This window comes from Microcaecilia unicolor, chromosome 13 (genome assembly GCF_901765095.1).
Source record: "Microcaecilia unicolor chromosome 13, aMicUni1.1, whole genome shotgun sequence".
Taxonomy (NCBI): Eukaryota; Metazoa; Chordata; class Amphibia; order Gymnophiona; family Siphonopidae; genus Microcaecilia; species Microcaecilia unicolor.
The window spans coordinates 55,967,598-55,993,815 of record NC_044043.1 but is presented as its reverse complement, the minus strand read 5'-3'; the positions used below and the strand labels follow the sequence as shown (position 1 = coordinate 55,993,815).

General features: G+C 46.0%; 1 protein-coding gene across 2 annotated transcripts in view; it reads left to right on the top strand.

The window, feature by feature from the left end:
• Positions 1-26,218, top strand: part of ABR (ABR activator of RhoGEF and GTPase) — a 279,174-nt gene that overhangs the window by 96,589 nt on the left and 156,367 nt on the right. For both annotated transcript variants that reach the window (XM_030186114.1, XM_030186115.1), the window contains exon 2: positions 22,558-22,739. In XM_030186114.1, coding sequence (XP_030041974.1) covers positions 22,558-22,739 — 182 coding nt within the window. The remainder of the gene's footprint in view (positions 1-22,557; positions 22,740-26,218) is intronic.

Below are 26,218 nucleotides of genomic sequence, written 5' to 3'. Positions count from 1 at the left end.
GCCGCTGCCGCCCCTGTCGCTCCCCCTGCCGCTGCAGTCCCCAGTCTCACCTGCCTGCCTCCACAGCTCTGGGCCCCCTGCATTCAAAGCGGCAGTCGCAGATTGCCTCTCTTGAGTCGCAGAGCGCCTCACTTCTGGCCTTCCCTCCCTGTGTCCCACCCTCGTCTGATGTAACTTCCGGTTTCTGCGAGGGCGAGACACAGGGAGGGAAGGCCAGAAGAGAGGCGATCTACAGCTCAAGAGAGGCAATCTGTGACTGCCGCTTCGAATACAGGGGGCCCGGAGCCAAGGAGGCAAGTAGGTGAGACTGGGAACTGCAGCGCCGGCAGCTTGACCCCGGCGCTGGGCCCCTCTTGGAGGCCTGGGGAATTTTGCTCCCTGCCCCCCCTCTCGGCAGCCCTGCTCAGGACACACCCAGCCAGATGCGTTTTCAGTACTTCGACGACAAATTTTCATGAGCTAGATTTTCATGCACTACCTCTCATGCATATTCTTTGTGGATATCCTGAAAACCTAGCTGGCTGGGTATTTCTTGAGAACCAGGTTAAGAACCGCTGTCCTAGCCCTAGTGCTATTAGATAGGTAGTGGTCATTTATTTTATCATCTTGTTCCACCCCACTCATGATTTTGTAGACCACCATCACATCCCCTTTCAGTCACCTCTTCTTCAAACTGAAAAGCCCTAACCTGTTTTGCCTTTCTTCATAAGAGAGCCATTCCATCCCCTTTGGCATTTTTTCACCCTTTGCTTCAGGGATGGAACTAGGGCAGGGTGAGTTGGGTTCTGTATTTTTTGCAGGGTGCTTCCAGCACTGCTCTGTGGGGAGGGGCACTGTGCTGTTCCATTGCATTTTGTGCCACAGTTATGCTTTTGTGCATCTTTCTACTTCTATCTTTTTTTAAGATGTGTTGATGAGAACTACACCCAGTACTTCAGATGTGGGTTTTTCTCTATTCCTTTCTGAATAATCATTAGCATTCTGTTACTTAGCTGTCACCATACACTGAGTCAAAGATTTGAAAGTATCAGTGACTCCAGTTTACTGAGTGATAACTCCTAATACGGAGCCTGTAGTTAGGATTTTATATGTATGGGTGAGTCTGCATCACTTTGCATTTGTCTTGTTGTTCCCTCTTCCAGGCATTATTTTTTATTTTATTTTTTTATTTGTACCCCGCACTTTTTCCCACTCATGGCAGGCTCAATGCGGCAGGCAATGGAGGGTTAAGTGACTTGCCCAGAGTCACAAGGAGCTGCCTGGGCCGGGAATCGAACTCAGTTCCTCAGTTCCCCAGGACCAAAGTCCACCACCCTAAGGTTGCCCTTCTTCGTGACGAAGAAGGGCAACCTTCGAAAGCTAATCAAGAAATGTATTAAGTTATGCACAATAAAAAAGGTATCATCTTATTTTCTTTTCCATGTTTTATTTCTATTGATTACCAGGTCATTAATGAAACTGCTTCTAGCACTGATCTTTGGACACAGCATCTCTCTCTGCTCCTCCATTCCTTCACAACTACTGTCTCTTTCTGCCTTGATGAAGGAGAATTTTTTTTTTCTGCTGAAAGTGATTCTGTGGATGTCCCTGTAGGATGGGGAAGGGTGCAGGAGACTTGGTGTAGTGGTATTTACATATGCCTGCCTATCTCTTGGGAATGCTTGTATCTTTGCTGCTCTTCATGTCCCACTATAATAGTGACACCCCAGGGACAGAAAGACCTAGAGATCTCCTAGTGACAAGGCAGCAGAGACGTAGCTAGTACGCATGGTTTCCAGGGTTGGGCTTGGGCAGGTGGTGATGCCTGGTTCTGCTTCCTGAGGAATCACTTTCTTTTCTTCAGCGGTGTGAGGCTATTCAAGGTTGCTGTGACCCCAGGACAGTGTCATGTCGGAGGACTATAGGAAGAAGAAGGAAGGTGAGGGGACAATAAGAGGACTGTGAAAGGTGGGGTTCTGAGTGGGGCACACTTTAGCAATATTTGTAAGGTAATGCTCTGGGTGTAATACCGTATGAATAATGCACTATCATGCGTTATTCATAAGCTAATGCTGTAGTTGTGGTGCATCATAGTGCATTATTCCTATGGTAACGATCTGGGTGTGATTCACGCTAGCAAATTATTCCTACCTTCTTATATAAAGGTAAGTTCTTGAGCTTTAGCAGAGACGCTAAGTTACCCAGTTCCAGGCTGGAGACTTTTTGGCCAGTCCTGGTTTTAAACTTACATACCAGAGCAATACGGGATTTGTAGTCCTTGATCCTGCTCATTGAAATCAGTGCTGTAAGTTCCTTAATGCACCCTGATGGGGTGTTCAGAAATCCGGGACTGTCCCATATTCTTGGCATTTCTGCTTTAGGCCTTCAGTGAGGGCTCACAACAGACCAGCTGAGCCACATTCAAAGGTAAAAAAAAAAAAAATGATTATTCCATGTAGGTTAGTCCAAAAGACAAAAAATATGTCTGTCTTACCTTTCCAGGATTTTACAGCAGCATAATGTCTGTAAACATAACACAGTCTGCATGTTTGTTGTGGAACTACCTGTTCCTGATCTGGACCTAGGTTTTTTTACTTCTTCCCTGGGGTTCTGCCCTTAACTCCAGCTTCAGGTGTAGCCCTATAAAGGTGGGTTGAACTGTTATCCTTTAAGGAGGACCAGGGATCTTTTTATACACGTTCCCCCTCAGCTCAAACGTCCAGGGTTGACTGCCCCTAGGGTTACCATATGACTCCAGAAAAAGGAGAACACATTGGTCCAGTCCGGGTTTTGCTTTCAATGAAAGCAATGGAAGTAAAACCCAGACTGGTTCAATCTGTCCTCCTTTTTCTGGAGCCATATGGTAACCCTAACTGCCCCCCCCCCCCCATTTTAGGGTCACCTCCTAGGAGAGAAAATCAGCATTCTGATGGTCCTTGCCTACCCTAAGAGCTTAAGAGCCCCGGTATAACTCGGGTTAGTGGTTCTGCCTTCTTTGCGAAGTCTGGGATGAAGCACTGGTAGAGATCAATGAGTCCTAAGGAGCAGGGCTGCCGAGAGGGAGAGCGGGGTGGGGGGAAGATTCTCTGGGCCCGGCCTCCGAGGGGGGGGGGCGGCGGCACCAGAAGGTTCTGCTCTCTGGGTCTGTCTCTGTCCTGCTCCTGTGTGTCAGAACCTGGGTGATTGCTTTTGCAGGAGAGTGATAAACTGAAGGAGGAGCAGACACAGGAAGTTAAGGGGGCAGGGGGCGATGGTGGCCCGAGTGAGGGGGCAGTGGTTGCAGTGGTCCTGCCTTGGGCCCAGCTCTGTCTCTCTTTGTCTGAAGAACAGGGATTGCATAATAGTGTCTTCCTTCCATATCAGATTGACTTGCCCTTTCCCTATAGAATAACCCAAGCATGTCTTTGGATTTGTAGTTAAGCTAGCCTTTAATAGACTTGTAAGAACAACTTGTTCTTGCTTTAAACAGGTCTCCCAGTCAGTACTGTAGATTACAATGTTGTCAAGGTAAGCTGTTGCATAACTATCATGGCACTGCAGGCAGAAGGAAGGTTTCAAGCTTTAGAGACTTTGTTAAGCTTTCTGAAATCAGTGCAGACATGTAGACTGCCATCCAGCTTGGGGACAGGCACAATGAAGAATGATGACTAGTCACTCTGAGTCAAAGCATCTCCCTTATTTCCAAGGCTATTGCTTGCCCCCAGACCTCCAGAATCTAGGTATGATCATTACTCTTGGTATTGGGGCTATGACAAGCTAAATGAGTTTTACCATGCATATTGGAGAGGATATCAGCATTTTGTCTTACCAACCATTCTAGATTGCCCTTCTATGCAGCTGATAAGTGGTTTCCAAATGGAACTTGAAGCAGTTCAGGGTTCAACTGAACTTCTGGTCCACTGTCTTCCTCCTGGACCAGAGCACAGATTGAGGTGATCCACTTCAAGGTGATCACATGTAAGATCTGAACCTTTCTCTACTTATCCAATTGAGCCACCTTGTAGTTTACAGGCCCAGTCTTCTCCCAGACCTCATAAGGACTGTGCAACTGACACTGTAGCTTACTGTCCAATGATGGTAGTAGTATCAAAACATGATTTTCTGGTTGGGAGACTGTGGAGTGAGTATATTCCTAGGCTTGTGTAGCTCGAGTCTTCTCCAAACACAATCTGGTGACTTCCCTGGCTTTCCTCAGCTGCTCTTGCATCTAAATAACACAGTCTGTCTCAGGCTCTGCTTCTCTTTCCAAGTCTATCAAGGATTCCTCTGGATCTTCTTCCATAAAGCAATTCAAACAGAGATAAACTTGAGGAGCTCTGAGAAACTACATATGGTAGCAAGGAATCCCAACTCTTGCAATCTCCAATAACAAAACTTACTCAACTTCTGCTTGATGGTTTTATTGAAGCACTTGACAAGTCCATCCGTCTGTAGGTGATATACTTAAGTACGGAGGGTTTTCATCTTCAGCAGTGCATAAACTTGCTGCATTAATTGAGACACAAATGGGATCACCTTGTTGGTTAAGATCTCCTTGGGCAAGCCAACTCATGAGAAATTCTGTGTCAGGTCAGTTTCCAATATTGCAGTCTTCATGTTACATAAATGTACAGCCTCTGAAATCAGGTAGCATAATCAAGGATGACAAGAAGGTACCAGTTGTCCTAAGTGGTCCTCTTCAAGGGTCTAACCAGTGCTATGCCTTTAGCCCAAACATTGGCAATCCTTTCCACAATAGGCACTGCTATATGAGAGCAGGTCAGACCCCAACAGGTTTAGTTAAATGACATCTAGGACAGAATTGGCAGTACAGCTGAACTTGCTTATATAGCCCCAGCCAATAGAACTGTGCTAATATCTGCTCTTGAGTTTTCTCATCCCCTAAATGACCCCTTTGCAGGTGGATATGAGCCAGCTGAAGCATATGCTCAGGGTCAGAGTACTAGGAGCTGCTCATATGGTCAGAGTACTAGGAGCTGCTCATGTATTTCCCCATCAAAGTTCGCCTTGGCTACTCTCTACACCAGAGACAGTCACTGTGTTCCTAGGTTAGGCACTGGTTTCCTATCTATCATTTGAATTTGTGAGAACTTAAGGGACTCGTTCTAAGTTTTGACTAGCCTAAAGTTCCCCAAGCTATCCTCCCCAACCTATTTGGACATGATAGTTAAGGGTTTCTGGCACTGTTCCCTCTAAACTGAGCGGAAGTCATCCACCTACAGCCCTGCCAGTGGGGGGCACTGTTTCACTATCACATTTTCAATAGCAAGGGAGGGGTAAGCTCTGCAATACTCCAGGGAATGTGCCAAGGAGGTTTAATTGACAGAAGACGGCAGGAGCGTGCTTGGCCCATTATCTGGTCTGAAGCCAGTAGGCGGAGCCTACCAGCATATTTGAGTCACCCAAAACAATAGCAAACACCTTGGCATGGACCAGTAGTTTGCTTTGGTTTGAGTTTATCAAGATGGTGGCTACGGCTTCAGTCTTGTTACGTGATGCCATATAATATTCTGTAAACCTCCTTGGAACCTGCCTTTCCCTAGTGATTGAAAACACAATATTGAAGCACCACCTTCCATTGGCAGCAATGCAGTTGGAGGACTCCCGCTCAGTTTAGAGGGAGCAGTAGTTCCTGGGGTATTTGTGGGTTCTCAGCCATCCTTATTCTCCTATCTACTGTGGCCCCTAGATTCCGGACATTGGGCCGTCTCCAGGTTGCAGGGCTTAGGTTTCCTAACATACAGTTCCAGGTCCTCCAGAGGTAATAAATAGAAATAAAACAAAACAAAAAAAAGGAAAATAAATTGATTCCCTTTTTATTGGACTAACGCGATTCATTTTCCCCCTTATTCTATAATGTCATGTGTGTATTTTCACACATACAAAATTGCACACAGAGTTTATAGAATACTGCCATTTACGTGCATAACATAATTAATACTAACAACCAATAATCATCGATTATTGGAGTTAAGTGTTAACCTGCTTGATAACTTGTAACCGCCCCCTTTGTTCCATGTAAGCTACATCGAACCTACCAGAAGGAAGGATAATGTGGGATACAAATGCAATAAATAAATAAATAAATAAATTATTTAATTGGTTCTAATTTGTAGTTATGCATGTAACTACACTTAGGTCCTATTCTGCAATGTTAGCCTGTAACTGTGGGAGGGGCATGGACATAGGTGTGCCAAGCACTTAAACGGTAACCTTTTAGAATTTTGTCAGGTACGTGCATAATTGACAGCATTTAGGTGAAAGCATTTAAGCCATGGTGTAAGTGACAGCACCTAAAGTAAATGCCAACATATGCTAATATTCTGTAACGGCAATTATACGCATAATTGCCGATATAGAATTCACACATGCCATGCATCATCTTAGTGCCTAACTTTATAGAATTAACTCCTTTATGACTTCAAAGGCCAAAACCACCTTCTTCAGATTAGGAATAAGCAAAAGATGACAATATCAGAATATATAAGTGACACAGAAAATCATTCCAAAGGCAGTCTCAAGGAGATAGGTGGGGGTGGGGTGGGGGGAATGAGAAACAGGGAGAGAATGGATGGATAATCAGAAGGTGCCAAACCAATATAGTTTTATGGTTTGTAATGTGATAGAAACTTAGATATTTACTAAGCCCTGTCTTCAAAGGTCTTATGTCCCTTAATTGTTTTAAAATTCCCTCCTACTATTGTGACCTTCTCCAAGGTCGACTGCAGGTGATCCATCTCCTGCCTATGGGTTCTGGTATGCTGGAAAGACCTTTTCTCCCAACTGAACTTGATGAAAAGCATCAGCAACATCCAGGGCGCCCTGTAGAGTAAGGTTGGGTATTGGCATACCCACTACCACATAGGTGGACGTGGACTTAAGCCATCCAGAAACTGTTCTAGTAGAACTATCTTGGCCACTTCAACTCTGGGTTTCCCTTCCAGTTGCACCCACTTCCATCCAGCATCTGCATGCATGATGGCCTTGATTGAAGATAAGTTGGCCTCCCCTTCAGATCAGCCTGGAAGAAGGGTTGGCTGCTGTCCATGAGTAGGGTACCCAAGTAGATTGTCCAGTATTCTTCCAGATAGCCAGCAAGATGACCCCTCTCTTCAAAGTTTATTAGGAAATAATCCAGATCCTCTCCAGGAATCATCTTGGTCGTTTTCAGCCCCACGGTTGGCTAGGGCAAGCTCAACGTACCTAGGACGGGGTGGTTGGGGCGGTTCGCCCTGGGTGCATGGAGCAGGTGTGCTCTGCTGGCTCTGCCAGTCCCCTGCCCCCTCTGATGTTAACTTCCTATTCTGGGGCAAGGGGCTGGCAGAGCCAACAGCCATACACCCCCTTGCTTGGAGGAGGGGGGGGGGTGCTCTGCCCATGGGGGGGTGGGGTGGGGTGCTCTGCCCTGGGTGTCAACTAAAGTAGGTACGCCGCTGAGGGGAAGTCCAATCTGTATTTCCTGAACAAAAATCCAGCCAGTTCAGCTGTAACTTAACTTTCAAAACTCCCTCTCTAACAGAGCACAGCTAAGTACTTTAGCCCTAAACATGTGCTGTTGCTACGTACAAGCCCAGAGCCCTTTAAGCTGACAGCATGCATCCCTTAGTTCTTAGCTGGAGTGGACAAATATTCCATTACTACCACCACATGTCATGCAATGGGTTAGCATTTGAGCTCTGGGCCTCCAATAAGGCCCTTAGAACAAACCAACAGAGCCATATTCAGAGGCAAAAAATAAAAATCATTATTCAATGCAGATTAGCCAAAACACAAAACGTAATGCAGCATAATGTCTAATAAACATACACAATGTGAGCGACGTACACTGGGGAGCTACCTCTTCCTGGATAGGGCCTCCCCGCTGCTCCGTGAGCCTGGGTTTTTGACTTCCTCCCCTAGGCCCTGCTCTTGATTTCAGGTTCTTAGCAATGCTTCTGTTAACCAGGCCGCTCAGAGACAGAGGCGGGTCCCCCCACTTGGGCTGCCGCTGCCCCAGTCCCCCACCCCCCACCCCTTACTTTCCTGTGTCTGTTCTTTCCTCAATCTGTCACTCTCTTGCTCAGGAGCAGCTCAAGACAATCTGCCACCTTAGGCAGAAAACGAGTTGCCGCCCCGGCTCTTCTGCCTCTGCCCCCCTTCCCTCCCCAACCCCCTTCCTTGAAATTACTTTTTTCTTTTCTTTTTTTGTTTTTGAAAAGAAGTCAGCGGCAGCGACTCCCATAGGCTGCCCTACCAACTGTCTCAGCTCCTTCTCTCTACTGCGGGCAGCCCGCCTCTCTGACATAATTTCTTGTTTCCTTGGAGGCGGGCCACCCATGGTAGAGAGAAGGGAGCTGGGACTGGCAACAGGGCAGCCTATGAGAGTCAATGCCACCGCCTTCTTTTGAAAAACAAGAAAAGAAAAGTAAAAGGTAATTTCGGGGAAGGGGGTTGGGGAGGGAAGGGCAGAGGGCGATGCTGCCTCACAAGAGTGCCACCTGAGGCCCTCGCCTCAGGTGGCATAATGTTAGGGTCGTCACTGCTCCTGTATACCGGGACCCGGGTGTTTGCATTAACGCAATCACCCTGGTCCTGACACACAGGAGCAGGAGAGAGATATAGAGTAAGGGAGAAGAACCTTCTGGCGCTGATCCCCCCTTGGAGGTCGGGCCCGGGGAATCTTCCCCCCCTCCCCGGCCCTCCCCCTTTGGCAGCCCTGTTGTTAACATGGATTGTGCTGTTGTTCCTTGAGGACTGGGGATCTTGTCAGTATACCCCTTCAAAGACAGTAACACTTTGGGTGTGGCATATCATGGTGCATTATTCCTATGGTAACACTCCGAGTATGATACACTATAGTGTATCATTCCTATCATAGCACTCTGGATGTAGTGCAGTGTTGCTATAGTAACAGTGGCTATGGCAGGTTGTAATGCAGTGTTACTATGGTTATAATCAGGCTATTGCAGACGCTTACAGGGACACTCTAGCATGGAAATTCTTCTTCCTTGCGCCTCCTGATCTTAGCAAAAAGAGCTTGTAGTCATAGAAGGGTGAGATTTCTGTCACTCTGCTGACTGGGAGGACTGGCACTGGTTCAGAAACAAATTCCTCTTTTATGATTGGCGCACTCCAATGGTGGGGCGGGGCTGTGGAGCTGGGTTTCATCTGTCTCTCATTTAATTATCCAGGCCTGTCAGATGGAGGGGCGACAGAACTGTACTAACCCTACATCCTCCCTGCTAAGAAGAAAGACAGATCTTACATCTATAATAAGACAGGATCCTGTGAATTTCCTGGGCCCTAAACTGATGATCAGACTCAAGAATATAAAAAGAATATCACAGGGGATGACTGGAGGAGGGGGAGAGCAGAGATGGATCATTCTTGTGGTATTTTGTTTTTTTTTTTCCATGGTGTTAATAACATTTACAGCACTGTATGGATTAAACATGGAGACCACAAGTCAGACAGGTGCACTAAGTGGCTTCCCCAAAGGGCTAACTGGGTCTGTTTGGGTCAGGGATGATAGAGCAGTGCTGAGGGAGAGGGCGGGGAGGGGGAGGAGATTAAAGGGAACATGAGGGGGTGTGGTGTGATTTATCCTGCATTTCACACTCACAAGCGAACTGGCCCTGTTTTATTAAAGCATTAGGGATGGGAGGCTGGGAGAGGAGCAGCACTTGTGGCTGTTTTCTGACGGGGTGGATCATCCAGGCTCAGCTGTGAACATTTTTCCAGGATCTGTCGGGTGCAAAAACCGCATGGCTCGGTGATTGATAGGACTGCAGTGTGCCTGGTACAATCTGTTGCTGCTCTTTCTGTTCAAAATATAAGTTGCTCAGATGATACATGATAAGGGAACTGGAAAGCCAGCCCCATGCCCTCAATCCCCTAGCCTTTAGCCCCATGGCTCCCTGCCCATAAGCCCCCCTCTTCTAACTTGTTTATTTTATCACATCCTCATCACTGTATATTATATCTTGTCCTGATATCATTATGTTATGTTTTACCTATCATACACTCCTAATCCTACATGATATTCTTATGTATCTTTTCGTAACAATTCTGAAATTCTCATTCCGTTAATATGATTGCCATGATATTCTTATGCACCTTATCTGTATCTATATTCTGAAATTCTTATTCCATTAATATGAATGTTGTTGTAACACATTGTAAGCCCACATTGAACCTGCAAATAGGTGGGAAAATGTGGGATACAAATGCAGCAAATAAATAAATAAATAAACAACTACTCTGTCATCACTTCCCCTGAGCCCTGCTCTCAGCCCCCAAACTCCTCCGCCCTCAGCCCCTTGAAGGTCTCCTTTCTTTTTTTTTGTGCCCAGCAATGACTGTTGTGTCATATTGTGCTCAAGGGAAGTACCCACTCAAGACAGACAAACAGAATAACAAGGGATTAGGGAGTTTCGTTTATTATGGGAATGATTAAAACAACATGGGTATGAAACAGGTGAATGAGGGGTTAAGTGTTAAAAGTTGCCTCAAAAAGGTGGGCATTTAACCTGGATTTGAATAGGCCCAGAGATGTACCGAATCAGGAAGTTTATTTATATGTTCATTGGGATTTAATTATTGCCTTTATGAAGAGGTGATGTACAGCAGGTACTATTTAACATAAAATTTACAATTTTGATAACAACTTAACAATAGTAAAATGACCAAATATAAAAAATAAATACAATAAACGAGATAAACTTGGAAATGGCTAATTGAAACCTAATAATAGGACTAACAGTATTAGAAATATGCACATTTAACAGCGTTTCAGGTCAACCACGTAACAGAAATATGATAAAAACAATACCATAATAGACAGCATGGAAGAACATTCAAATAACAAAGAGACAATACAATGTTGCATAATACCAATGAAACACCTAATAAACACGTATTAGAACGTTCAAATAGCATAGATATGATGCTAATGCTTTTCCTGCAAAACAGCTGAGGGGCCAAATGCAGATATCTAGATGTGGACAAGATGGGTAGTACAGAGTCAACTGGGATAAATAGATGGATGACTAAACTCACTGCAAGTTCTATGTACAGTTAAACAAGATAGAGAAACTGGTCTAAATTTTAGGGTGTGCAGTAAGCTAGTCCAGGTGTGGAATGAGTCACTACATGTATTAAAGGCTTGGGAGAAGAGCCACATTTGTACCTGCTTTCTGAAGCAGAAGTAGTCTCGAGTTATACGTAGCCCCTCTGAGAGTAAGTTCCAGAATGTGGGGGGTACTCCTGAGAAGGCTCGCTGGCAGGTATCACAGCGTACAATTTCTTATGATGAGGGGACACAGGTAGTGATGCTCCTTGAGAGGACCTTAGAAATCTCAAAGGTGTGTAGAGGGCTAATTTATTCTTTCTCTGGCCAATTTTGTCTGAGGGCCTTATTCATTTAGACTCCTGAAGCAGGCCTCTGTCCGAAACACAGTACCGTGTCGAGTCTTCATCAACAAATTTAACTCGTCATCAAAGTTTCCTTGTCTGTCTCTGATTTGCTTGGTCTGTTTCCCACAGTTTGCTTGTATTTGGCCTTGAAAATCAAACATAGAGGTGAAACACTGATGGAAAGAATGCAAGGGTCAATATTTGAAGATTCCTAAATGTGTTGGTGATGATTGGACGAGATTGAGGGGAAGAATGTTATCAGATGATGGTTAGAGAGGGGAAGATCTGATGTTGAGACATTTGAGAGTGAGCAGTTGGAGAAGACAATATTGATGCAGTAGCCATGCTGATGAGTATGGCTAGATCAGCATAGCTGGAGATTGAATGAAGAAATTAAAGCAAGAAGCTTAGGGGCATAAGAGTCAGAGGAGTCATTAGCATGAATGCTAAAGTCTCCAAGAATGAGGGAAGGGAAGGTGATTCAAGAAAGAAGGAAAACCAGGAGTCAAAGTCAGTAAAAAAAAAAAAAAAGAGGAAGAGAGGGTCTCAGGGAGTCAGTAAATGAAAGCTACCTGGAGAGGTAGTGAATGAATAGATGGATGGGGTGGACTTCAGAGGAAGAAAAGGAGTTAGACTGAGGTGGAAGAAGGGGTTGAAACCTACAGGTTGGGGGCATAGCAGCCTGACATCAACAGCAAGTGGGGTGAGGTGCATAGGAGAAAAGGTAACCTCCATGACAGAGGACAGCAACTGAAACATAATTTTCAGGTAAAAGCCAAGTCTCAGATGCAGAGTATGAGATAAACAGGTCATAAATGTAGGCAAGCTTGTTGGACATTCCACAGGGCACATGAGCAGCAGTCCTGAAGATGAAATGCAGTCAGACAAAAGGGAGATGGCTGAATGGAAGGAAAATCATTGAAGCTGAAGAGCCAAAGAGAAGGTAGAAGACAAAATGACGGATGAGGTAATGAAGGCAGAAAATGGGCAGTGTGGTCTTGAGGTATGTAGTGGTTTGAGATGGGGAACAACATTGAGAAAAGAAAGTGTAATGGGGTCATAGGAAACAGGAGAAGGGAAAATACAAACCTGTGGAAACAAAATATGTGTACCAACTGGCAGGTGGCGAGAAGGGGCATGGGATAGTAGGAGTAGAGGTCCAAGTGGTTCAGATTGAACCTGGGAGGAATATGTAGATGGACTGCAAAACCTCCCCTGACCTATGTTAGGAAACAAAAGTAATGCTAGTGACTACCGAGCTCCACCCCATTGAGTATTCTATGCTAAAAGCTGTTCAGCAAACACGGGGGCCGATGACGCTATTCACCCCCATTTTAGACAGAACAAGAAGTCAGCATTGAGATATCAATGTCAGCGTCTCTCAAGTTTCGCTAGTATTTTACAACAGAATCTGCAGATGTAGAGGCTGTTCTAAAATTTAGGTGAACTGGACATTTATGCACTGAATGCGGGCAACATAAACATCCGTTTTAGAAAAAAAAATGTTTAAAATGTCTAAGTGTTGAAAACCAGCACATACACATTTATGTTATAGAATATGTAATTTAACAAATTAAAATGTAAAAAAACGTAAAAATTCACAAATGTATTATTTATGAAGAACTTTGACACAAACGCATGTTTTGTATGCTAATAATTTTTTCCTCTCCTTTTTGGTTATTGTAGAATATCTAAGTGCCATCATATAACACATTTACTTTTCCCATTTTAGAAATGTAAAACATGTATTTTCCCAGTGCTGTCACAGAGATCAGTATCCCTTGCTGGTCAGCTTTTTTTTTTGGGGGGGGGGGGACAAATACCATTGTGAGATTAAGGGGGAAACCTCCCCTAATCAGGGCCGCTGAGAGACAGAGCCTGGCCCAGGGCAGGGCCACCACAGCTGCCGTTGCCCCCCCAGCTGGAACTGGAGTGATGCTCAGTAGTGGCTGTTTCCCAAATCCTAAACGTGCTTGATGGCAGGTGTAAGTCCTGACATCGATCTTTTAGGACATAGATGTTTAATCTTCTTCTGAAGTGGAGAATAAACGTATATTAATTGGCCACGCTCTTATCCTGAACAAGACATTTCCAGATCATGTCTCCTTGCTATTTGTATGCACTTGGGTTTGAGAAGTGCATATCCTGTCCTTGTAAAATGTGGACTGAGATGTTTATGCAAGAAAAACGATTAAGTGCTAGTTTATACATGTCTCAGACATGAATAGCCCTTCTAACATGAGCGCCATATTGTTGAGCAGGGGTTCTTAACTTTTTTTGGTAACTGTACCCCTTTATAATTCAACGTTTTTATTGATAACAATTCAAATGAAACACAGTCCACTGTCTAATTATACATAATCTCAAATATGAAAATGTTCTCAGTAAAAATTAAAGTACTACAATTCGTCATCAAACTTTTAACATTTTATCCCCCCCCCCCCCCACCACTCCTCTAGTGTTATGTTGTACCTATACCATTTAATTGAGGAACTTCAGCTCTTAGCTAACCATGTACCTTAGCTTCATAACTGTCAAATCAGTACACACTTCATAATGGCAAGTATATCAAACATATTTCTTTTATCTGTTATTCTGTTTTTATCCCCTCCCCTCCTCACCGAACCCCCCCCCCATCCTATAACTATAACATCAACATAGCCCTAAGGTTCATTTGCAGATTAATACCGGTGGCGGGAGGCGGGGATGGTGCTGGGCAGACTTATACGGTCTGTGCCAGAGCCGGTGGTGGGAGGCGGGACTGGTGGTTGGGAGGCGGGGATAGTGCTGGGCAGACTTATATGGTCTGTGCCAGAACCGATAGTGGGAGGCAGGGCTGATGGTTGGGAGGCAGGGATAGTGCTGGGCAGACTTATACGGTATGTGCCCTGAAAAGGACAGGTACAAATCAAGGTAAGGTATACACAAAAAGTAGCACATGTGAGTTTATCTTGTTGGGCAGACTGGATGGACCGTGCAGGTCTTTTTCTGCCGTCATCTACTATGTTACTATGTTACTACTCCCTAGTCCTTCTTTATGATTAACCTCAAAAACCTCCTAGTACCACCATACTTCGCCACCCATCACCTAACCCCTAGTCCACCTATCCTGTAACCTCCCACCCCCTTTCCCCCTTGTCCCCCCTTAACCCCTCCCCCCTCAACTGTACCCCTTTAATTGATCAGTGAAACCATTACACCTCATTCCTAAACCAGATTTCAAAACTCTTCTCTACACCTCATTTGACCTCTTCATGCACCCACACCACTGCTTAAGAACCCCCTGTTGTAGAGGGTCAACGTGTTCAAAGGACATGATGAGGTTCACAGAGGGAGAGATGTGGCCTGAGCTTTGCTGGTTTCACTTGTTTATCTCCCTGCATGCAGAATGTGACTTAGCTAGTGATCTCTAAAACCAAACCTGGGCTTGGGTCTTCAAGCCATAGGAAGGAGGATGCATTTCCTGGTACATTCTGGAAATCCCCAGCTCCAGCTCCGGGCAGGTGGGCTCTAGTCATTGGTCTATAAGTGGATGTAATGCCCTGCTTCACTTGTTAGTCATTCTGTAAGGTGACCATCCTGCAGCAGCAGAATGAGAAAGCCCTGAGTCACAGCCTCGTGTAGCCTGCATTTATCCCATTTCTCTCCCACCCAGCCCTGCTGATTCCTCCCTTGCTAGGCCTGTGGATGCCTGGGCTGGGAGGCACAGCATCACTCTACAACTTCTGCTTCTGCTGCATTATTTCATCCAGCTTCCCCTCCCCTCTTGCACATACTCTGTGTCTCTGAATCTTTCCCGAGGGAGGGCTCCATGCCAGTAATTGACCAGCACTGGTAGGCCAGCCCCCTCCCATCTCTCTGCCTGTCTCTCACAGACGGAGCCTCACAGAATAAGGGAGAAGAGGGCAGCCCAGTTTCTCTGCTCTCTCCTTGGATTCCTTCCCCTGGTTGTGTGTCACATTCTGTGTCCTCAAAGAAGTGGCCTGTGGTCGCTGCTCAGGGCCAGCCCAGGGGCTTGTTCTGCCAGCAGTGCCTTGTAGGGAGACTTTCGGTGTGGAGATGAAGCTTTTAACCTCTGAGATTGATGGATCAGCCTGGGAGTCCGGGTGAGTGATATCCATCTGGCATTGCAGGCACATAGTAAGAAGGGGAGCCAAGGAGCGCCATGCACAACACAACCAACCCAACAAACTTCAATTTGGGTTTATAGGGGTTCTTCATAATTAAATGCTTGCAGCTGCGATGTATCCCTGCCAAGGAACCCACTGCTGCTGTGTAGAAAAAAAAAAAGAGATTGCAATCACTGGGCACACTTGCTGCTTCCCTAACTCTGCTGACCTCATTCCTGCTCCTGGAAGTTTGCTCTGGCTTTATAATGCTCCAAGAGCCTTGGAGGACCTGCCTAACTATCAACAGGTCATGACTGGATTTAGAGATTTGATTTGTGAGTGGTGTTCTTTCCTGGCTATGATAACCTTTTTTGGACAAAGGGAAAATCCATCTAGAAATGACCTTTGAGAACTGTAGATACCATGTGGGCACCTTCTTCAGACATGAATATGTGTAGTGTGGGTGTGAGTTTGTGAATCCATGCTATGGCTGTACTGCGCTATTGTGCTATCTTCTGTGAATACAGCTGCTGATGAGTGATAGACTTTCAAACAAGGATTGTCAAATGTATGGTGCAGAGTGTGTACATGAGGTGCCAAAGCCACAAACAGATCTCACTTTCAGAAACTAGAGGCTTCCTTAAGCAATGCCGTTTCAGCTCTTCCGAGCACTGTAGGAGACACCTAAACGGAACCTCAATCCAACACGTCTGTGTCTATGTCTGCATTACCAGCTCTGTGCTATGCTCTCCCCCATTTCAGCATCTCTGCTTCCCACCACCACCACCACCACCTCTCATTTCGGTAAAAAAGGATTACTATTAGGTTTTCTTTATTTTGAGTGAATGTTTTCCCTTTTGCTTCTTCCAGAGACTCAAGTTTGAGTTTAAGAGACATACAGCAGGTAGGAGAAGGTCAGTGGTTTTAATGGATACATTAGACAGATGATATCGAAAGGCAAAGTGATGACAAACAGTGGGAAATAGTGAGGGTTCACTGCTCCATTACTCGGATAAATGTGGGGTTGCACTGCCCCGTTACTAAAGAAACTGTGGGGATGAATCAGTATATATTACTGAAATAGATAAGAGGTTGCAGTGGTGTATTATTGATAAAGATATAGAGATACACTGGTGTATTACTAGGACAGATGTGAGCTTGCAGTGGTGCATCAGTGAGATAGGTGTGAGATGCACTACTGAGACATGTGATCTTGCAGTGTCGCATTTGTGAGATAGGTATGGGGTACACTGATGCATTACTGAGACAGATGTGGGGTAGCAGTAGGGTGCATTACCGAGAGAGGTAGTTTGCATGGTACATTAGTTAAATCGGTACGAGGTGCATTACTGAGACAGATGTGGAATTGCAGTTGTGCACTTGTAAGACAGGTATTGGTGCATTGTTGCATTACTGGTACAGATGTGGGGGTTACAGTGGCACATTTGTAAGATAGGTATGGGGTACACTGGTGCATTACTGAGACAGATGTGGATTTGCAGTGGTACATTAGTAAGATAGGTATGGGTACACTGGTGCATTACTGAGACAGATGTGGGGTTGCAGTGATGCCTATTGTGAGATAAGTATTGGGAGCATTACTGAGAGATAGGTACATAAGTATGTAAGTATTGCCATACTGGGAAAGACCAAAGGTCCATCAAGCCCAGCATCCTGTTTCCAACAGTGGCCAATCCAGGTCACAAATACCTGGCAAGATCCCAAAAAAGTACAAAACATTTTATACTGCTTATCCCAGAAATAGTGAATTTTCCCCTGGGTAGACTTGCAGTGGTACATTAGTGAGGTTGGTATGGGATGCACTACTAAGACAGATGTGGGGTTGCAATGGTGCATTTGTGAGGTAGGTATTGGTATGGCAATGTATTGATGCAGTTGAACTAACTGAATTTTGGCTGGTTTCACCTGGAATATGTGCATGAACCAGACACTGCTCAGTAGCTTCCCTAGACTATTTCAATGCACTGATCTGCAGTCAGCCTAAGCCAGTTCTTATCAAGCAGTATGCCTTGGTGGTTAGGAGAAGGCTCATGAAGCTCTTGCCAAAGGACAGGACCCCAGAACACAGCCTTCTGGTTGCTGCTTCAGCCTCTCTCCCTCCAAGGCAGCATATAAAGAACAGGAGTGGAGGGGCAAGCCTGAAGCAGACAGAGCACAGATGAGCCCTCCTCCTCCTGTCATGGAGTGGAGAGTTGTGACTGGAGCAGAACCCCTACTCCTCCTCCTCCATTCAATTTTCTTTTGTCACAGAAGTAGAAAACATTTTGGGGCTATCCAGGGATATTCATTGGAACTTAACTGGTTAATGCCACTAGATATTAGCACTGACCGCTAAACTGAAAGATGGCTATTTTGTGGTAGGTCTAAGGGTAGAGTCAGCAATTAACCACCTAAGCTTAGCGGTTAAATCGGGTCGCGTAAAAGTCCGTCCTATCTTTACGTAGTGTAGCTTAGGTAGTTACGTGCTTAATATCACACTTAACTGCATAAGAGAGAGCCAGCAGCATAAACCCAGATACTCAGTGCCGGTGCCTGAACATGGTCCAATATTGAATATTCGGGAAGAATGCCTGCGGCAGCTAAAAAGACGCTTATTGCCCCTTCATTTTCAGTTTAGTGATTTTTTGACTCAGTGATCTAGTAGCTGTTTTGGCTACTTGAGTAAACTGGATGCTTTGGAACACAACTAAAATCTCAGATTTGAACATTTATTTACACACAGTTATATTCCACCTATAACTAGAATTTATGTGTTGGGAATATTGGATTGTGTTGATGATGACTTTTGTGTGTGTGGTAGAATGTGCTATTTGGTATATTTTGAGAGTAGCTGACTACAGTTTTCTTTAGAGACGGACCACTAGACCCCTCCATCCTCCCATCAAACTGAACTGTTCACTTAGGGGTCCTTTTACTAAGGCGCGGTAGGCCTACCACAGGCCTACCACTCGCTAAAAGAGCACAACTGAGGGACGCATCCCGCAGTAGTGGTCTACTTAGCACGTGCTAATCCATTGCTGGAAAATATGTTTTATTTTCCAGCGCAGGAGGCGCGTCTGGGGGCAGAGAGTATTGTGCCTGCACTAATCAGGTAGTGTGAGCATATTATTGCACCAGGGACGTAGCCAGACTTCGGCGGGAAGGGAGGTCCAGAGCCTGAGGTGAGGGGGCACATTTTTGCTCCCCCCCCCGATGCCGCCGACCCCCCCCCTGCCAGTTTTGCCCCCTCCCTCGTCCCTTTCGACCCCCCCCCCCTCCCACTGCTGCCAACCCTCCCCCGCCACTGCCAGGTACCTTTGCTGGTGGGGGTCCCCAACCCCCCCACCAGCCAAAGTCCCCTTCAGCGCCGGTCTCCGAGTCTGGCGCATTCACTGATCTGGATTCTGTTTCTGTGAGTCCTGACGTCCTGCACGTTCCTACGTGCAGGACGTCAGGACTCACAGAAACAGAATCCAGATCAGCAAATGCACCAGACTCGGAGACCGGCGCTGAAGAGGACTTCGGCTGGCGGGGGTTGGGGACCCCCACCAGCAAAGGTACCTGGCAGCGGCGGGGAGGGTTGGCCGCGGCGGGACGGGGGGTGAAAGCAGGGGAGGCCAGAGCTAAATCTGCGGGGGCCCATGCCCCCATAGTCCCATCTAGCTACACCCCTGTATTGCACCCTACCCGATTACTGCAGGAGTCCTTACTGCCTCCTAAATAGGTAGCGGTAAGGACTCCAGGTGGTAATGACCACACGCTAGTGGGGAAATTAGCGCACAGCCGTTTTACTGCCATGCTAAAAGTGGCCACAGCGCGCAGGTAACCCACATGCTGACAGCAGCACCGGCCACGTTTTAGCGCAGCTTAGTAAAAGGAGCCCTTAGTACTAGCCAGTGTGTTTCTTCTAGCAAAAAAGGTGCCGATACTCAAATGTCAGGCCACCCTTCAGGGATGAGGTGATCACTGAGGGACTCACCTCACAATAACCAGGCCCCCTGCAACCAGTCACAGAATCTAAGACAAGGCAGAATTGGTGTGTAGAGCCTGAGCTCTTTCATTAAAACTTGGGGACCATGGGCCAATTTCAGCACACAATGGAAAAGGTGCCTGTACTCAGTACCCCCAAGTACCCCCTCAAAAAAAGCCCTGGTACTAGAAATACAGGGAACAAATGTCCCAGATTCACCCACCAGAAATTTGATAGCTTTAAGTCCACTCCTTCTTACCTACCAGTTTCTGTCTGATATCTGAACGCATAACCTCAAATATTTACACATCAGACTGAAGCTAGGACAATGAGCCGCACACAGTTAAAAAGTGCCGCTCTCCATCTGCCGGCGAGAGAGAGTTGGGGAAGTTGAGGAACATGGCTGCAGGGATTGATTAAACTCAAAAAGTGCACTATGAGACCAAAAGGTTGAGAAGCCCTGGGAGTAAAACCATCTGAGCAATCCTTGTGCACTTCAGGGGGGTCAGGGTCAGAAGCAGTTGTTAATCCAGAGTCCATTGAGACTCTTGCAAGCTGCCAGCATGAACTGGTGGTGGACTACATCACTCCAAAAGAAGTAACAGCCAGCTGTGCTACAGGACTGAGCTAACTTCCTAAAGGCATGAAGGACCTCCTACTGGCTTAACAGAAGGACCTTCTCCTTTACTCAGTACTGGCGTCAGCATAGTAAGTTCAAACATTCAGGTATCTTTTGGCTGTGGAGTGCTGGTTGGGGCTGTTGACAGGTTCTATATCACCCAGGCAATCAGCGCCCTCTAGTGGTTGGAAGCTTGAGTGGGCTCTTGGTGCTTCTACTAATTCTGCCTGTTAATGGGGGTTCTCTTTTTGCTCTAGTTGTAAAAATAGTGGGCCCGATATTAAAATATTAAATAAATAAATAGAACTCCCAGATTTATGCGCCTAAATAGACTCCTCAATTTGTACCGTATTTTCAGTCAAACTTAAGAGCCCAAGTTTCAGGTGAAAATTCAACTTAATATAGGAGCTTAAAGTTATGCTTATAAAATTTAGGCCTTCCATTCCTTTACCTAGATTCATGAGCCTAATTTATGAGCCTACTGCTAAAAATCATTGCTAAGCTCATAACTAATTTCCCCCCACTCTAAATCCACCCCTGTTGCAATGCTACCACTTTTTCAGAGCTGCCAAGTTACCCAGCTCCAGGAGGGAGACAGTGTGGCCAGTCCTGGATTTAAACTTACATCCCAAAGCAGTGTGGGATTTGTAGTCTTTGATTCTACCCATTGAAATCAGTGCTGCAGGTCCCATAAAGCATCAGGATGAGCCTAAGAGAAATCCAAAACTGGCTTAAAATCTCCCTCCTAGAACTGGGTAACTTGGAGTCTGTGTTTTTTATGCCTCTAAATTTAAGAGTTTAGTGAATTTTCAATGTAAGTTTAGGCAAGGAGATAGCATGAACCTATCTGTCCCATTATGTGGGCTGAAGCCAGTAGGCAGAGCTTGTGCTCTTATCAAGGTTATTGTTTTGGGTGTACCAAGATGGCAGCAGCAGCAGTAGCATTGGGGAAAATTAAAACCTCTTTGGGTGGAGTCCGGCTTCAGCCTTGTGACATCATGCCATCTCCTATTATCAAACCTCCTTGAGTTTAGGCACTCAGACCTAGTAAATTTTCATGGAGGCCAATTTATGAGCATAACTCTCAAAGTTAGGAGCATAAATCCTTTGAATATCGGGGCCACTGATTTTGGAACTGCCCAGCCCAAGTCCCAACAAGAGTAAATTTCCTGGAATGATTCTAGGTTTGCCAATTCACCCCAGGTGGACAGAACAGACTAATCTAGTCTTGGTTTGCATGCATGGAGCTGTACTGTCCCATTCACGTCCCACAAATAATCAGAACTACAAATCCATGCATGCACTGGGACAAAACCAAGACCGCATCAGCCTATTTGATTGACCTGGGTTGAGTTGGAAACTGAGTGGTTCTCTGCACTTGGCCTTCAAGGCCTAAGTCGTGGACCTTTTTCACATCTAAACAATTTATTGGTTACCTGTAAACATACCGCGCTCAGCCTTAGTCATTTGTTCAAGAGGAGGCCATATAATGAGGCCTCTGATAATGCAATGCTTAAGCAGGTTATATCTGCTGCTGAATAATAAATATATTTCCTGATTCTGCTCACTGAAATCAGTGATACAGATCCCATAATACACCAGTAGAGGGTTCTCAGAAATCCAGGACTGGTCTAAATCTCTCTCCAGCAAGTGGGTAATTTGGCAGTTCTGACAAATTCTCCTTTAGCTAGTATGCACCCAGCCACTCAGTGCTGTACACCTGGGCTCAGTTTAAGCTTAGGTTAATCGTGAGACCCCCGAGAGAGACTTCATAGCAGCACAGCCCCCTGTTCCCCCACCCCCTTATTCTTTATTCCCTGGTGTTGCCAGCCTGTCAGCCTCTGACTCACTGCACAGGGTGATTTTGTATGGAGCTTTTCTTTTTTTGCAAACAGACGGATGAAATTCCTTAGTTACCAGGGGCTGAATCTGATTATATCAAGTCTGTGAGGCAAATGATATTGGGGAGAGGGGTCCCCATCAGATCAGGGGGAGGGAGTGTTGGCAGGTCTGCAAATTGGGAGGAGTGCAGGAAGTGACATCATAAATAGCTGCTGCTTGTCTAGCTTCATATAGATATAGATATATATTTAAAAACCTCCCCCCACCAAATCTAGGATGGTGCAGCTGAGGAGGTCCTTGGTCTCTGCTGCTCATTCCTGAGTCACCAGGAGCTGGGAAGGGACACGGAGCGTGATCAGTCCTTGCTGGCGTATTATTGGAAGGGATGACTGCTTTCCCTATTATTATGCACAGCAGCTGTCTGCAACCTGTAGCCAAAGTTTGCTGTGTGCGGGGGAAGCATCCAGGCAGCTCTGAGTACCAAGCTTGAGGATGCACTGACAGCCTGGGCCCTTCCTCCCTGCATTTCTCCCTGCATTGGCAAGCAGTGGTCCCCAGCACGCTCTGAAAGATGAGCTCGGGGCTCTCCTCTCTGGCTGCGTTCATTCAAGGCACTCAGCGCCCTTTCTTGTTCCTTGTGACAGATTTTAACTATGGCACAGAAGGTTACGATGCTGATGGCAGCGAGGAGCAGAAGGCACGCGAGGGCTCGGAAACCATGCCCTACATCGATGAATCGCCCACCATGTCACCGCAGCTGAGTGCCCGGAGTCAAGACAGTGGCGATGGTGTCTCACCCATGCCTGTGGATGCCCTTGTACCTGGGGTAGGTTGTATTACATTTCCTTTAAGAAATAGTGTGTGGCTGGGTTACAGGGTTCCTGACCCATAGAGCTTACAGTTTGAACACTAGGGGGGGGGGGCTTGAGGTCAGGGTAGCTGGGTCTTGAACAAATGCATGGTTGTGCCAAATCCTTCCCCTGAATACCCTGGTTTATTAATGGTACTGTGTTGGCCCCCAGCTCTGTTGGTGATGTTGTGAATGCTTTATATGAAGGGTAAGGACTCTCTCTCTCCTAGTGTATGATCTTGACAATACGTGAGAATGTATGCGCTCTCTGAACACGTCCTACTGTGTGTGCATCTGGAGTATGTGGGAGTATGTGGACATGTGGTGGAGAGAAGACAGGGCTGCTCCCTTCTTTGTAAGGCTCCAGATAGGCAGCAGTAAAACCCAGGAGCTAAATTGAGGGGATCCTGTAGAGGCAGGTGTGTGTTTTTGCAGCTCTAGCTGCAATCTCAGACTTCATCCTATCAGCAGCACAACCCCCATCTTTCAGCTTTCTCTCCCAGCTCCAGAAGCTGTCATCAGTGAACAGACTAACATGGCCAGGGGGCAGCTGTGATAGTCTGGGGTGGCAGAAACAATACAGAAGCTGACGGCACCTTTTATAGAATCAGTAAATCTCTTGTGCCACCAGCCTCTTTCATCTTCGGAGAAGGTGCACCCAGAGGATGAGGATGAAAAAATAAAAGCAGAATGGCCAGAATCTGGCTGCCCGTATGCATAGGGTTTGTGACATGTTTCGTTGTGCTTCAGCAGGTGTGCAGGTTATGGACTTTTAAAACTGAACTGCTAGATTTTGTTTCTGTTTTGTAACATAGTGTAGATCACTGCTGAATGCACAGTATTAAGGCTTTCATTGCCTTGCGTAGGTTTCCTAACAGCTTTGAATTCACACTGTGGGACCCTCCTGAGCACAGAGGGTGGTGGGGAAGGGCTAGTGAGCCTTCTGCCTCTCTGCTTTCAGCTGGGTGCACTTTGCCAGGTCTGGGGGAGTTATGGAAGGAGCTGGTCAGATGGAGGGGGAAGACTGTTCCTTGTGTAACTACTTGCACAGAAGAGCGTGGGCTGGGTGGCTGCTGAGCTCTGGCCTGGCTGTTCCATTTCTGTGCTCAGAACCTGCTCAAAGCACCATTGCGTGGGAGATACTGATTACAGGGGGGTTGTGGCCCTCTTCAGGGGGGTGGATGCACAGGTCTCCTTTCCTCTTTTTAGGGGTCCTTTTACCAAGCTGCGGTAAAAGTTGGCCTTAGCATGCCCTTACACAGGGCTTTTTTTGAGGGGGTACTGAGTACCGGCACCTTTTCCAGTGTCTGCTAAAATTGACCCATGGACCACAAGTTTTAATGAAAGTGCTCAGGCTCAACACACCAATTCTGCCTTGTCATAGATTCTGTGACTGGTTGCAGGGGGCCTGGCTATTGTGGGGTGAGTCCCTTAGTGATCACCTCATCCCTGAAGGGTGGCCTGGCATTTGAGTACCGGCACCATTTTTGCTAGAAAAATTGCACTGCCCTTACATATGTTTTCCCCACGCACTAAGGCCATTTTTACCACAGCCAGAAAATGGTCGATTTTCTATTTTCTTCCATTAATGGCCGCGTTCTAATGTTGTCATTAGAACGCAGCCATTATGAAAAATTTCCACAGGAGGACTTACCAACACCTATTTTGTAGGCATAAGGGCTCCTGCAGTAATCCTGCACTAATCAGCCAATGTAGATTAGTGCAGAAACACCCACTCTCTGCCCCCCCCCCCCAACATACCCCCCTCTGCGATTAAAAAAGTATATATATTTTTAGCATGTGGTTTGTGTGTGTAGATTGGGAATTTGCTGCAGGACACCTGAGCGCTTCCCATGGTAAACCCTTTTCAGCTGCGGTAAGTATGCAGTAGCGCTTACCACAGCTTAGTAAAAGAATCCCTTGGTGAAAGGAATTGGTGAATTATTTGGCATAATACAGGAATGCTGCACCACTCGTCCCCTTCCCTGGTTTCATTCTCTCTCACCAAACCTTCTCCTGTGCCCTGTGAAAATCTGTCAGACCAATTAAAAACATTTTTGTTACTACCATCACAGATTTCATTTTAACAGGGGAATAAACAGGCTATATAACCTGTTTATTCCCCTGTTAAAATGAAATCTGTGATGGTAGTAATAAAAAATTTTTTAATTGGTCTGACAGATTTTCACAGGGCATTCTGCAAATAGTTAAACTCTGGAACTCGTTGCTGGAGGACGTAGTAACAGTGGTTAGCATATCTGGGTTAAAAAAAGGTTTGGACAAGTTCCTGGAGGAAAAGTCCATAGTCTGCTATTGAGACAGACATTGGGAAGCCACTGCTTACCCTGGGATTGGTGGCATGGAATGTTGCTAATATTTGGGTTTCTGCCAGGTACTTGTGACCTGGATTGGCCACTGTTGGAAGCAGGATACTGGGCTAGATGGACCACTGGGCTGAGCCAGTATTGCTATTCTTATGTTCTTATGTACTTATAGCTATAACCAAAATGTACGCTGATTTAGCACTCAGTGCCAAGGAGAAATTTTCTTCCTTCTTTATTATAACTATATCCGTCTTTTCCCCTTACCTAACCATGCAGTACTGTCCCTACCAATTTTCTTTAAGCACATCCTCAGCCACCCGTATTTGCATCATACCCGTGCTTACAGTTTCCATGGCCACTTGATATGAGTATAGGGGAGCAATTTTGTACTAAACATATGCCCACCAGCAGCTCAGGTACACCCTATCTATTGTCCTTTTCAGTTGTTCAGCTACCACAGTGACTGGGAAGAGTAACTCCTGCTAGGACCCAACCCCCCCCCCCCCCCCACCCCCAACACTAGCACCAGATTCTATTAATACGTCTATTGCTGATTTTACAGTTCCCGAACCCATATGTGAGAGGTGGGCTCCATCTAGACTAAGGAAAGCCAGGCATCAAATTGTTTATGTAGGTGCCACCCAATCCTCTAACAGAGTTGTCCGTTTCTATATTCGGTTTATTTATTTGAACCCCCTCCCCCCATTTGTGTGTCAGGCCCTGTCCACTTGAGCCTTGGAATGACATGGGCTAAACAATAACCTGGTCCTGCCACTGAGCTGCAATCCACATCCATGCCAATGATTAGATGAAGTCCTTTCCACAATATCAGGTCATTACATCCCAAATGACTCATGGTGATGTCCGGCTTGAATCATAGGGATGCACTGGTCCCAGTTCATTGCCCTAACTTCCTATCCATCTTTGTTTTTGGATTTCCTGTGGTCAGCCAGCCTCACCACCTGTTCAGCTGCTCGTCTTTTTCTGGGCCATTAAATAAAGAAAAGCCTCTAATTTTGTTCCCATTGCGCCAGGCTTTTTTTTTTCTTAGAGCTTGGCCATGTCGCTGTTTAACTGGTCTCATCCCATTCCTCTCTATCACGGTCAAACCAGTTTGGCTCTCTGTCTCTT